General features: G+C 63.3%; 1 protein-coding gene across 1 annotated transcript; it reads left to right on the forward strand.

The window, feature by feature from the left end:
* The first annotated feature begins 980 nt into the window (after nucleotides 1-980).
* On the forward strand, nucleotides 981-11263 carry Aire (autoimmune regulator). The gene is made up of 14 exons (XM_046439033.2): nucleotides 981-1314; nucleotides 1583-1757; nucleotides 1999-2154; nucleotides 2513-2584; nucleotides 3085-3198; nucleotides 4319-4467; nucleotides 4679-4759; nucleotides 5724-5839; nucleotides 6839-6938; nucleotides 7528-7713; nucleotides 8364-8485; nucleotides 8643-8745; nucleotides 9958-10026; nucleotides 10975-11263. The coding sequence occupies exons 1-14, from the start codon at nucleotides 1180-1182 to the stop codon at nucleotides 11050-11052; spliced, it is 1656 nt and encodes a 551-aa protein (XP_046294989.1). The 5' UTR covers nucleotides 981-1179; the 3' UTR covers nucleotides 11053-11263.
* Nucleotides 11264-14122: the final 2859 nt, after the last annotated feature.

Here is a 14122-nt window from a genome sequence, read left to right on the forward strand (position 1 = left end):
CTCCCTCCTCCCTCCCTCCTCCTCCTCCCTCCTCCCTCCCTCCTCCTCCCTCCTCCTCCTTCCTCCTCCCTCCCTCCTCCTCCCTCCTCCTCCCTCCCTCCTCCTCCCTCCTCCCTCCCTCCTCCCTTCCTCCCTCCTCCTCCTTCCTCCTCCCTCCCTCCTCCTCCTCACTCCTCCCTCCCTCCCTCCTCCTTCCTCCTCCTTCCTCCTCCCTCCCTCCTCCCTTCCTCACTCCTCCTCCTCCTTTATTCTCTCCCTTCACTGAGGACGGGAAACATCTTCCAGTTTGCTGAGGTTCACTGACGTCAAACCTTCGATCCTCTGGACCCAGCCTCCCAGTCACTGGGATTGCAGGAGGGTGGCCTGTGTCCACCCTCTTGTTTCTTCACAATTGCTTCTCAGAGAAGGAGTGGACTTGCCCGGAGTCACCCCAGGGAGAGCGAAGCTCAAAAGCCCACCCCGACTCCTCCATCAAACTGGGGCCCTCCACCTGATCCCCACAGCCCAGACCTGGAGCACTGAGGAGGGCCCTCCACCAAGTGTGCAGGTCCCCCAGGGGTCAGTGCTCCCATCTAGCACCAACCCCCGTGGACGTTTCTCATCAGTGCCACTTGGAGGTGCCACCATGTCGGCCAGCCCAGAAGAGGCTAGGGGCACTGTCCTGACTTCTCACCCAGGACAGAAGGGGGAAGCCGGAGCCCTCCCCTGAGCTCCTCTGCTGCACCGGGTTCCAAGGCAGTAGCCCTGAGGGTCAGTAGGTCCAGGGCTTGGCCTGCAGCCCTCCAGGGAGAGGAGGAGGCGGGGCAGGCTGGCTGCCTTGGAAACCTTCCCTTATCACAGGCCAATCTGCAATCCTTGCAGCAAAAGCCCCTGCCCTGATTGGCTCCTGGGCAGCGGCCTTTGCCCTTCCCAGGGTGGGCCAGTATAACAGAGCCCCTGGGCCCGGCCTGCCCAGCTCCAGAGAGCCGGGCTCCAGAGAGCCGGGCTCCAGAGAGCCGGCAGCTCTCCCTGCCTGACCACAGGGGCTTCTCGGCAGGGAGCACAGGCAGGGCACGCAGACGCCTCTGACAGCCCAGGAGCTCAGAGGGACTCCAAGGCAGAGGGACCCTGAAGCCGAGGAACACTGTGGTGGGGAGAGGGGCTGCCAGCCTCCCAGCCCTGGGACCCCCACCCAGCCCTATGGCTGCTGGGGACTCGGTGCCGCGCCGCCTCCTGAGACTGTACCGCACCGAGATCGCCGTGGCTGTGGACAGCGCCTTTCCGCTGCTGCATGCGCTGGCCGACCACGACGTGGTCCCTGAGGACAAGTTCCAGGTGGGCCCCGCCCACACGCCAGCAGATGACCCCAGAACTAGTGCCCAGGATCGCTGCCCTAGCCCTCCCAGCCTCCCCTGCCCCTGCCCACAAGCCAGGTGTGGACCCAGCCACAGCCCTCCTGCCACCTCCCCTCCATGCCCCCATACCACCGTCCCCTGGAGCCGGGGGAGGGGCTCAGAGGACCAGACCTTCTGCCGTCCGCGGCTGCCTCCCAGCTTGGTGGGAGAAGCCGCCACTCAGAGGCGCCGCCTGGCTGTTGCTGCAGGAGACCCTTCGTCTGAAGGAGAAGGAGGGCTGCTCTCAGGCCTTCCACGCCCTCCTGTCCTGGCTCCTGACCCAGGACACTGCGGCCATCCTGGACTTCTGGAGGGTTCTCTTCAAGGACTACAACCTAGAGCGCTATGGCCGACTGCGGCCCATCCTGGACAGCTTCCCCAAAGGTGTGCCCGGCCCTGGGCTGGGCTCCTGGTTGGGTTCAGCCTTGTTGGGGGATTGGGGCAGCTGGTGTGAGGTGGAAGGTGTGTGTCGGGGTGTCTGGGGAGGCCCCCGGTGACCCCCAGGACTCTTGGATTCTAAGAGGCAAAGGGCAGAGGACTTGTCCACCTTGCTCTGAGGATGTCCAGTCCTATCCTCCAGACCAAGGAAAGGCTCTAAGACCCTGCTCCTGCCCATGAGCTGCAGATGTGGACCTCAGCCAGCCCCGGAAGGGGAGGAAGCCTCCTACCAGCCCCAAAGTCTCAGTACTGCCACCCAGACCCCCCACCAAGAGGAGGGCCCCGGAGGAGCCTCGAGCCGCCCCATCAGCAGCCCTGACCCCAAGGGGCACCTCCAGCCCAGGTATCCAGTGGGAGATGGCCATGGTCACAGTCTCCCCTAGGAGTCCCACCCCCTCCCTTTCTGGCTCCAGGGTGTCTGTCCCACCTGCCTGGGCACAGAAGCTGCCTGTCCAGGCTGCAGAGGCCACGCTGGGTACTGAGAGCCATACCCTGGACGGGTCTGTCTGAGTTTTTAAGTGGTAAAGGGGCAGGAGGGTCTCATTTTCCTTTCTACTGGTGAGGAAACCAGAGCCCAGTACCATGAAGGAGCCCACAGGGAGTCAGGGCCAGCACCTGACTCCACCTGCTGCCCTCCCACCTGGCCACCAGCATTGCCCCCGCCCCTGCCGAAGCCCCCTGCTCCCAGCTCTCCCTTCCAGGCTCCCACGTGAAAGGCAAGCCAAAGAAGCCAGAGGGCCACGTGGAGCCACAGCGCCTCCCGCTGGGGAACGGTGAGCAGGCCGGGCCCAGGGAGCTGGGGACACAGGGAGCCAAGGCCCAGGGAGCGGGGCCCAGGGAGCGGGGCCCAGGGAGCTGGGGAACTGGGAGCCGGGGGGCCAGGGTTGGATGGAAGGGCTCACACCCGTGGAGGGCTGTCTTGGGAGCAGGGCCAGGCTGGCCTGACTTCTCGCCCTACGGGCCAACCTGTGCAGGCACATGTCGAGAGAGGGGACGCCTGGGGTTTTAGCGTGACCTTCCAGGGACTCCACACTGTCCTGCACTGGGACCCTCCTTTAACCCCCGCTCTGCCCTCCTGTGATCCCGTCTTCAAGGCCCAGGCCCATGTGTGAGGAAAACATCTGCTCCTCACTGGGCGCAGCCTAGACGGCCTCTCCCATTGCCCAGGACACCAGCCCACAGACGCCCTGTGCTCAGAGCTGCCCAGGACGGAGTGGGGTTCAGGAACCATCCTCCCAGGCGACAACCCCCATTTGGGTGGTCCCTTCCCCAGGAATTCAGACCATGTCTGCTTCAGTCCAGAGAACTGTGGCTGTGTCCTCTGGGGACATCCCGGGAGCCCACGGGGCCGTGGAGGGGATCCTCATCCAGCAGGTGTTTGGGTCAGGTAGATGCACAGGGTGGGGAGAGGGTGGCAATGGGGACCCTCCCCTCTGCTCCCTGGTGGTCCCAGAGTGGAGGCAGCCAGCTTCCTGCACTGGCTCCGTGGGCTTTGGAGGGGCTGAGACGCTGAACTTCCCCGAGTGGGAGGGACTTCTGCCCAGCCAGCGGTCCAGGCCACCCCCAGCACAGGATGCCCATCGCCCCAGGTCACCTCCTCTCCACAGATGGGTCCTGCTGGGACACAGGTCACACCCTCAGTTGTACCCCACTCTCCACTGGGGATGGCCTGCAGCCTCATGTCCTGCTGCCCCCCGTTCCATCCCTGCTCCGGTGCCGCCGGTGACGAGGTGTCCAGTCCCCTCACACCCTGGCCAGGCCCTTCTCCTGGGCCCCAGGAAGCTAGCGAGTGACCTACCTACCGGGCAGCCAGTTTCTGGCTATCGGGAGCCAGCGTGTCATCTGACCAGGACCCAGCAGGGCCTACTGGTGGCAGACCACCAGCCATCACGTCATCCAATCCACTGTCCCTGCCACAGAGTTCTCTCTGAGCTGGACACGGGCTATGGACACCAAGGACGGCCAGAGTGGGCCTGGGAGCAGATGCCAGCCCTGGTCTCCCCATCAGGGGTGGTCCCAAGGGCCCTGTATGAGTGAGCTAGGGCTGTTACAATGACCGCCAGACTGGTGGCCTCAACAGACCCCCGGGGTGAGGTGTGGGCAGGGCCACACCCTCTGCGGGCTCTGGGAGGTCCCTCCTGTCTGGGGCTGCCCGTCCCCCTGGGCTGTGGTGGCCTCACCCCAGGTTTTGCCTGTCTCACATGGCCTCTCCACACCAGTCATTGGGTTTAGGGTCCAGGGTGACCTCATGTTATCAATTACATCTACAAAGACCCTATTTCCAGATGGGGTTCTATTGTGAGGTTCTGGGTGTGTGTGGATTTGGGGGCCTGTCCAGTGTGGCACAGTGCCCGGGACCTGGACCTGCCTTGGCTGGGATGGGAGGGGGGTGGCAGAGGGGCAGCAAGTCACAGCTCATGCAGCCCGTCTCTGCCACACACCTCACCCCAGTAGTGACTGGGGCTGTGGGAAGCTATGAGCCCAGGACAGCTGGCATCTCCTCCCAGGGGGCTCCAAGAAGTGCATCCAGGTTGGGGGGGAGTTTTACACTCCCAGCAAGTTTGAAGACCCTGGCGGAGGTGGGAAGAGCAAGACGCGCAGTGGCGGGGGTATGAAGCCTCTCGTCCAAGCCAAGGGAGCCCAGGGCGCTGTCCCAGTAAGCACTGCCCTGACCCCCTGAGGAAGGCTGGGCCCTGGGGAGGCTGGGGTGGGACCCATCCCCCTCCCCACCTGGCAACTGTGCTGCCCTTGGGCCCGGGCTCTGCTAGGCAGCTGGGGGCTGCTGTCAAAACGCACCTGGTGCCAGTGGCCACAGGTGCCCTTTAGTGCCCAGGGTCCCTCCACTGTGGCCCTCTTCTCCCTTGCAGGGTGGAGGTGAGCAGAGGATTATCCAGCAAGACAGGATCCCAGTCCTTCCAGCCCTCCCGGGTGAGCCCCAACTGCACCAGGTAACGCCCTAGGCCGTGAGAGGAGACCGCCCTCCCCATGGCCCCATGCAGGTCTTTCTGAGGCCTCTGCGCTTGTCCTGGGCACTTAGGTGCCTGAAGCACAGAGGCCAGAGCTCCTGCCCAGGCCTAGCATCTCCTCCCCCGTGCCCCTCCCCTTCCCGGCTGTGTGTTTTTCTGATAAAACACAAGTTTCACATGAGTCTGAAAAGTGAGATCCTCTTGGACTTTTGAAATCAGTGTTGGTCCAGGCTGAGTGAGCGTCTCTCGGCTAGGGGGTGGCGGGGACTGCTGCCAGGCAGAGCTGGAGGATCCTCAGGGATGTCCAGCTGTCCTTGGCTCCCAGCACTACCTCTTGGTGAGGTGGACAGGTGTGGCCAGTGTCTGCCATCCTTGGTTACAAATCCCAGCACTTGGTTCCAGGTGCTCTGCTGGCCTTGAGCACCCAGGGTGGATAGTCCTGTCCTGCTCTGTAGCAGTGCCCTGGCTGTCCCGTGCCCATGAATATTGCCTTGAGTGTGAAGGTCACTGCAGGACCAGCCTGGTGGCCTGGTGCTCCTGGAGGAGGTGCTGTCCCGACTCCTGGCTGCAGGATGAACACTACCCAGGCAGAGGCCCGGGAGGGTGGAGGCCCAGGGGAGGGAGCAGCAGGTGCCTGGGGCTGATAGGAGACTTCTTGGGGCCCCTCCTCAGGGGCTGCCTGAGGGTGGAGTACATGCCAGGGGGCCACCAGGAATCCAGGGGCCACGAGTGAAAGGGCTACTTCTATGAGGGATGGCCTGGCAGGTCTGTGTCAGAGCTAGAACCCTAGAGGTAGACAGGCTGTGGGCCAGCCAGAAGGCTGGGAGGGCCCTGGGAGTCCCGGTCCCCAGAGATGAGGCGCTGCAGGCGGGGCCATGGCAGGGGAGGGGCTCTTGGGAAGGGTGCCCCCTCCAGGGTCTGCGTGGCTCACTCTTGCCTGCGCCAGAAGAACGAGGACGAGTGTGCCGTGTGCCGGGACGGCGGGGAGCTGATCTGCTGTGACGGCTGCCCCCGGGCCTTCCACCTGGCCTGCCTGTCCCCACCACTGCGGGAAATTCCCAGGTGAGCACGTCGCCTGGCATCATGGAGGCTGCCATCCACTGACCCTGAAGGAGAAGACACCCAGAAGACTCTGGATCCAAGGGGGGAATTGAGGCCCTCCTGGGGGGCTTTGGTTCAGGGGCTGGCTGTGAGAGGGGCCTGGGTTCTCACACCAGGTCACCTGCCTCCTTGCTTGTCCACATAGTTTACCCAGGTCAACAGGACCCCTGAGGGCAGCAATGCCCCAAGCACAGAGGCCCAAGGCAAAGGTGGCCATCCCATCCCCTCTTGCCTTAGGGGCATCCACCCCCTTCCTAGGCACACCAGAGTCCTGCTCCCAGGTGGACTGGGGGACACAGAGGCCACAGAGCCCCAGTCCCCAAGGGCTGACACTACCTCCAAGGACTGGTGTCACTGATCATGCCATGAGACCCTGACCTCGGTGGGGTGTGAAGCCTTCTCAGTCCACATCTGAGCAGAGCAGTCTGTGGGAGGGGTGGCCGAGGGAACCCAGACCAGTTCTGCCCTGCGCTCCCTGCTGGGTCTCGTCTCTCTGAGCCCCTCTGTCTCTGAAAGGAAGGTCCAGCCAGGCCCTCCCTCCACCCCTCTGATGCTCACATTCTTCCTCTCCCCTTTGCCCCTAACCATCGCCTATTCCTGGGCATCATTCCCTTGTGGAAATGTGGGTGGTCCAGCTGAGGGGGGCCCGCCAGCTGAGCACCCTGTGACAGACAGGCACAGACCACTGCAGGGTCCTGGGCATTGGAAAGTATGAGGGTTCATCAGGGAAGCACTCATAGGGCACACTGACCACGCTGGCCAAGGCTATCCCACTAGGGGTCAATATCCCACATCTGGGCTCTCCTGCTCACGAGCACTTGCAGCCTGCTCCACTTCCCCACCTATAAAAGGAAATGGTGGCTTGCAGAGTGGCCAGGCCTCCCTTGTCTGTGGATCTGTGAGTCCATCTATAGTCTCTGCTTTGTCTTGCATGCTTCTGACTGGTGGCCACACGAGCAGCGGCACCTGGAGGTGCGCATGCTGCCTCCAGGGGAGAGTCCAGCAGGGCCTGCCCCAGGCCGAGGAGCACCGGCCTCCAGAGCCACCTGCAGAGCCCACGGTATGCCCAGGCCTGCCCCCAGGCTGGGTGACCTCTTCCTGTGTCCTGCCCCTCTGGAGTCCTACCTCCTGGCCACCCCTTGCGTTGGGCCTGCCCCAGTGGTAGAACTGTGCCCATCCCCTGCCTGATCAATTTGACCCTATAGTCGGCACCTTCCGTGAATCTCTTGCAGGGTCCCAGGGCGTGGGAAACTACCCTTACCCTGCTCTGACTGGGGGCCTCAACCCCCCAGCACCCTTGGGGCTTCACTGTGACCACTGATAACACTCTCCAAAGGTGTCTGGAGCCTTGTGTTGCAGCAAAGCCCTGAGGGCTATGACCGGGCCCTGTGCATACCCAGTGTTTTCTGTGGGGCCCTAAGGCTACAGGGCACCCTGTTCTCAGGTGGGGAAAGGGCCAAAGACCTTGTTGAGGGCCAGGGAACCTGGACTTGCATCCAGGTCTCTACATCCCAGAACCCACTATGGGGTCCTTCCCACCACATCACCCCTTCCCCAGGCCCAAGTTCCAAGGTCCCTCTGGTCACTGACTCCCAGGAGGGGCTAAGCAGTGTCTTGCAGCCCTTGGAGTGCTGACTCTCGGGTTCCAGGCCCCCCTGGGACTGCGGCCAGCAGGAGAGGAGGTGAGAGGCCTGCCCAGGGAGCCACTCCCTTCTGTGGACACCACTTTCGCCCCCACACAGCTGCTTGCCCCGACTCCCACAGTCACCCTGCCAGTGCTGGACCCTCCTGCCCTGTGCCCCTCCCTGATGAGTGCCAACCCAGAGGGGCAACAGGTGAGTGAGGGGGCAGCACTGAGGGCCGGGCACTGTCTTCAGGGGGCTAGGAGCTTTCAGGGCAGTTGGATGAACCTGAAATAGGAGAGAGGATTATGCCAATGGTGAAGCCACACCCTCCACACCTGAGAGAACTGGAGTAGGAATCAGAGGGGTTCAGGGTTTGGGGAGGAAGGAGGAAGCAGAGCGGCTAGGGGAGGACGATGGAGGAGGCTGCTGGGAGACACAGGCGCTCTGGGATGTGGAAGAGGGGGTGCAGCAGGGGCGACACATTCCCTGCTTCCAAACACCCACCCAACTCGGGAGCCGGGGCCTCACCACCGAGCCCCTCTGAAGGCAAGACAGTGAGGACCCAATGGCTCCTCCCCAACGCAGCCCCTCTCGCACCCCCCCCCCCCCAGGGGCTCTGGGCCAGCTCAGGGGCTCTGTGTCTGCAGGGCACAGCCTGAAGGTGCTGAGGTGTTCCTGGGCTCTGGGGACTTGGGAGCCGCCGAACTCACTATCTTCCAGCTGCCACTCGCAGCCTTGCAGTTTCCCTTGGGCGCCCCGGTCCCCTGGGGACTGACCTGCCATCTAACCCTGAGGTGGTCCGGAGGCAGGGTGCGGAGGGCCCGGGTTCCCAGCCACCCCCCTCTATCGCTCTTGTGCAGGGTCCCGCGCTCGGCGCGCGGTGCGGAGTATGCGGGGACGGGACGGACGCGCTTCGGTGCGCGCACTGCGCCGCCGCCTTCCACTGGCGCTGCCATTTCCCGTCCGGAGCCGCCGGGCCGGGGTGAGTTGGGGTGAGTGGGGGTGAGTTGGGGTGAGTTGGGGTGAGTTGGGGTGAGTGGCGCGGCCGACCCGGACGCGAGGGTTGGGGAGGGAGGGTCGGTGTCCCCACAGCAGAGGGCGCTCCGGACCCCACCCAGGCCTCTCCGCCCCTCCGCCAGCACCCGCCTGCACTGCAAATCCTGCTCCGGAGACCCAGGCCCCGCCGCCAGGGAGGGAGCGCCAGCCCCCAGCCCCGCCGGCCCTCCCGCTGGGCCGGCCAAGGTCAGTGGGTCCGGGGGCGGGTCCGGGGGGCGGTACCTTGCGGGGAGCGCATCTCAGCGGAGACGCTGTACCCACTGACCGTGTGTTAGTTATTTTCATAAAGTATTTTTCATATAAATCGACTCTTTTGATAATTTAAATCTACTTAAAAAGGAAACGTCCTAAAAAATAGCAATTTTGAAGTCCTTGGATGCAGAGCTCGCCCATGGGCCTGCGAGCCCTCGGCCCCTAGGACTGCCCGGGGCAGGGGTGAAGGGACAGAGGGAGGAGGTCGTGGGTTGGGGCTGAAACAGGCCGCGAATCCGGTGCTGACCCCGGTCCTCCACGGAATCAGAACGTGGGGCCTTTTGTAGCCAGGGCGCTCAGAGGGCACAGTACCCGAGGTCCCAGCCAGCAGCTCTTTCTTCGGGTCCCCATGCCCCGCGTGATGTCAGATGCACAAGAGGGCCTACACAGGAGCCTGCAGTGCTTCTGCCTCTGACCGGACACCTGGGGCATCAGAGCAGGACTGCCCTGACCCCCCCGAGGGCTCCAGTGGAACCGTGGCCTGGGCCAGCTCCCGTGCTGTTTTACAAGTCTCTCCTGTCCCACGTGTGGCACTGGTGTATTCAGGGACACCACAGAGCCTGCTGGGCCCTTGCTTCCTGGGTCCCCTCCCACCAGGGGAAAGCAGCAGGAACAGTCCCCATGCAGACCCCTGGGTTGCCCCTGCTCCACCACCCAGGGCCAGCCCCACCTCTCGGGGCCTGTATTCCCAGACCAGACCAGACAGTGTGGAAGAGCTGAGATTCAGCAATTTTGAGCTACAAACCCAGCAATTTCATATGATTCAGCATCATGTGGGGCCCTCTCCTGCCTCACCCATAAGCCTGGGGATGGCTGGGGCCTCATCCCCACGGGCCTGGCATGCTCGTAGGCCAGTGACCGGCTGGCACCAGACCCCACCTTCTCTCTCTGGGCCTTGGGTCTCCTGGCCAGTTCCCAAAGTCCCAGAAGGCCTGTGGAACCCTTGGGGGCAGGCAGCCCTGAGCTCACTTCTGCCCACCCTGCCGCATGCTGCTGCCCCAAGGGTTCAGCATTAGAATCTGCTCTTGTGCTGCTGGCGGCAGCGCCCCCTGGCCCCCAGGCTTGCCAACTCTCTGAGGAAGCCTGCTTCTGTGTTCCCAGCAAAGCTGCAGGGTGGGGTTGACTCTTCCCTCTCTCGGGTTCCAGGCGGGAGATGACTCTGCAGGTCAGGAGCCAGTTCTGCACAGGGACGACCTGGAGTCCCTCCTGAGTGAGGTAATGGTCACCTGGCCTGGGAGATGCCCACTACTTCTCCACTGCCCCCACCTCAGCCAGGACCTCAGTCCTTACGTGGGCAGCAGGAGCATTGTAGACAGCAGGGCTCCCAGAGTGGAGGTCAGGGTCGTCCCTGCCCCTGCAGCTGCTCCTCCAGGAGGGCGCTGGCCCTGCCATGCCCACACAGGAGCCCCAGGGCTGCCACCCCACATTGAGCCCCTCCCACTTCCAGCAGGCACACTAGGTCATCAGAGCCAGGACCCCAGAGGCCCATGGCCCAAGGGCTCTCAGCACCAGCCCATGGTGCTGCAGCCCACCCTGTTCCCCAGGGGCAGGGTGGACCCAGCGCCTCTGTCCCTCGCTCTCCCCGCAGCCCGCTGCTTCCTAGGAGGAGCAGGTAGGTTTCCTGGAAAGAGCATCTGTTTCTCAGGGGCCTCGTTGTCTTTCAGGAGGACAAAGTCCTCTAGTTGCTCCCACGCCACAAGTGGCCAACATGGCCTCCTCAGTGTCAGCCTGGTCCTTCAGGTTCCCACCACCCACCTGCCCTGTGTGGTGGGTCATATACAGGCAGACCCCCAGCACTGCAGATGTCTAGAGACTCCGGTCCTGAGAGGGACAGGTGACTCAGGCCCTGGATGAGGGTGTCATAGTTCTGAGGCGGGGCAGATATTTGGGGAACTGGAGGGCCTCCCCAGACTCCCCAGTCCTGTTGGAGCATCAGACCCCTGAGCCGAACGAGGAGGGACACAGGGAAGAGGCCACCCAAGAGGCAGAACAGCCGTGGAGGCCCTGCTCTGAGCTCAGCAAGGAGCACTGGACAAGGAGTCTCCTGCTGCTGGCAGAGGCCCTCCTCCCTCCCCTTGAACCAGGGGGTCAGAGGATGTGACTCGGGGTGGGGCGGGGCGGGCAGTCCTCTCTGAGGACCCACCGGGGCCTGTTGTCTTGCAGCACTCTTTCGAGGGCATCTTGCAGTGGGCCATACAGAGCATGTCCCGCCCGCTGGCCGAGGCGCCCCCGTTCTCCTGATCCAGGGAGGCCCAGGACCCCGTGACCACATGGCGGATGATCTGAGCCTGCACTCACACCGTGGGGCTCTTCTCAGAGGACAGAGGGGCACATGTGCAGGCCGGGCTGGGGCCAAGAAGAACTGGAGAGTTCCAAGTGCTGGCCATGCTGGCCTATGGGGGACACAAGACCGTCATGTGTCCTGAAATTAAACCGCTCTGTGGGGCTTGGAGCTGCTGCACTGCCTTGGTTTGTGGGGTGGATTCCTGCAGACCCTGCGGCTGGAAAGTCCCAGCAGAAGCCACAGGGAAGGGAACAGCTCCTGTGCCCCTGCCGCAACGTTAGGCCCTGTGTGGCCGCCGGTCACACCTCTGCCTCACCCCCCAGCACCCTCCCGGTGCCCCAGGCCTCCCTCCTAAACTCGGATGGCCAGGCTCAGAGGGGGGTGGGGGGTGGTTGTGTGGCGCTGCTCTCCGCAGTCCCCTCCCTTGGGGCTCTGAGCGGGGCTTGTGACCTGGAGGCTTGCTCACTCGCTCGCTCACTGGTGCGAGAAGCCTGTGTGCACAACACTTCCCAGGCCTTGGGGTCCCAGAGGGGGATTCCGGTGGAGGGCAGTGACCTCACCTGGGGCGACTGCTGTGAAGCACAGACCAGGGCAGGGCCAGAGAGGACGGGATCTGGGCTGGAGCTCCCTGGAGGGGAGAGGAAATGGGGACAGCAAGGAGGGGGCCTGCCCTGCTGGAGCCAGCATGGCCTATCTGCAGGACAGACAGGAGGTCAGGGGTTGGGCCCAGCCGCCCATGGGGGCCGGGACAAGGGGCCAGGGCTGTGCCTTATTTTATCACAGTGCCTGCCCTGGCACTTGACTTCAGTCCTGGTTCTGACCGACTCCTGCTGGGAATGTGGCTTGGGACAGGACCTCGCCTAGTTCCTGGACACATCCCCAGGTGGAGGTGATGGCAGAACCTTGGTAACATCCCACCTGCAGACCCTGTGACAGAATGAATGCCCAGATGGGGATCAAAGACCCTGGGAGGGACGGGAGGGCCTGCAGGCCTCGCCATGCATGGCGTGCGGAGCTGGGACACATGTCCTGACATGGGCCACATGGCTTGTGTCCTCGTGCCTGCCCTGGAAGGGCTCAGGAAGGGAGCCACAGCTAGAGGTGATAGCAAGGACACTCAGTCCCCTGTCTCTCAGTCCACCACCCCCAGGGGCCACCTCTCTTCACAAGCCTTGGGGGCGAGATGGAGAGGCCATGGAGAAGGTCCGAGCTATGTAGTCCTGTCCACCAGTGTCCACACTACCCTCCCCGGCCCAGGAGACCCTCCAGCCCGTTCCCAGGAGTGCCTGGCCCTCCTCTCAGCTCAGGGAGGGCTGGCTCCACTGGGGCTCACTTGGGGGCCCGGGGACACCGGAGAGCTGGCTCCCCGAGTTCCTCTGTAGGCGGGGGCTAGGTGAGCCTCCCAGGGCCCAGTGCCCCCCTTTCTTGGGGCTCCTGGTTCCGTGCACCTGCGCTGTCTCCTCCATGCAGCCTGCTGCTCTAGGGGACCCAGCAGAGTCCCAGCCTCTCTGAGTCCGGCCGCAGTGGGCTCCGTGGGCCAGCTGGGGTTCCCCGCCAGCACTGTTCAGTCCTGTGAGAAACCCCAAGAATCCTGCTCAGGGTAGGCGTGGAGGGAGGTGCAGGATGACTCCCGCCCCTCTGGACCCTGGGCCAAGGAGGCTGCCGTGGGCCTCTCATGGACTTCGATGCTCTTGGAAGTCCCCTACTGCTGGTGGCCAGTGTGCCTCGTTTCATAATAGTGTCCCCTTAGCCAAGCCTCCTGAGGGAGCAGCTCAGCAGCAGAGCCCTGGCCTAACATCTGCAAGGGCCTGGGTTTCATCCCCAGCACTGGAAAAAGGAAAAGAGAAATCAAAGCCCCCACCCCCAAGCCTCCTGACTCTGAGGCAGGACCGTGGCTGGGCAGCCCTGGCTCGCTCTCCAGGCTGCAGCCCCTGGTGTCCGGAGCCAACTTGTCCTGCCTGTCCGTCCACCATCCAGAGCCCAGAAGGAGGTCTGCCCGCGACAGCCCCCAGTGTCTGCAACTGAGCCCGGGGCGGGTGCCGACGTGGTGGAACCAGCTGGACCTGCAGGCTGTCTATCTCAGAGCCATCCCCCACCTGTGGCCGGTGGCCCACTGTGTTGAGCTGCCCAGGGCCACAGCTCAGGGCCTCAGGGCCTCGGGTCCCAAGTGCCCATCTCTCTCCATTCTGGAGGCTGCACTCGGAAATCAAGATGGGGGAGCGGCCTCCCTTCCTTGGCTTGGAGATGGCGTTGTCCCCCTGTGTCCCCACAGGCTTGTCATTTCTGTGTCCTGATCTGTTCTTAAAAGGCCTCTGATTGGATTAGGGCCCACCTGGTGACTTCATTTTATCTTACATCTTCCATAGTTGCATTCTGAGGGGCTGCGGGACTCTCTTGGACCACACCTGAGTCAGCCTCTTGTGAGTTCTTGACTTGGCCTTGATCTTGGGCTCTGTCCTTGGAGTCCAGTTTCAGCAGGAGCTCTGCACAGTCAGTGTGGAGTCTGACACCTGGAATTTGATCCCCCCCCCCATTGCTGATCGCCCAGCTGCCTTCAGCAGGGGCTGTCAAGTGAGCTTGGTCAGAACCCTGCCCTTGAGCGAGCTCCCGCCATGCCCCCTGCTCCTGGGCGGTGAGTCCTTGCTGGTCCTTGGTGTTTGGAGCTGAGTGTCCTCTCCTGCCTCTGTTGCAGACACCACTGCAGTAGTCCGGGTTTGCAGCCTTCATCACAGGAGAAATGCCTGATCAGAGCAGCGTAGAAGAGGAAAGATCTGATTTGGGTCATGGTTCAGTTCATGGTTGGCTGGTGCATTGCTTTGAGGTGAGGCAGAGCTTCTCGGTGGAAGGTGCAGAAGGAAGCAGCTCACTGTGGGCTGAAGGGGGAGGGGGAGGGGGAGGGGAGGAGGCAGAGGTGAGGTACCTCCAGGTCTCACCTCCACACACAGTTTCCACTCCCTCCCCAGATGCCATCAAATTATGATCCATCAAAGGATCACTCCATTGATGAGGTCGGAGCCCTCAAGACCC

This window comes from Marmota monax, unplaced genomic scaffold (assembly GCF_021218885.2).
Source record: "Marmota monax isolate L192 unplaced genomic scaffold, Marmota_monax_Labrador192_F-V1.1 WCK01_AAM20220418_F8-fsc00125, whole genome shotgun sequence".
In the NCBI taxonomy this organism is placed as follows: Eukaryota; Metazoa; Chordata; class Mammalia; order Rodentia; family Sciuridae; genus Marmota; species Marmota monax.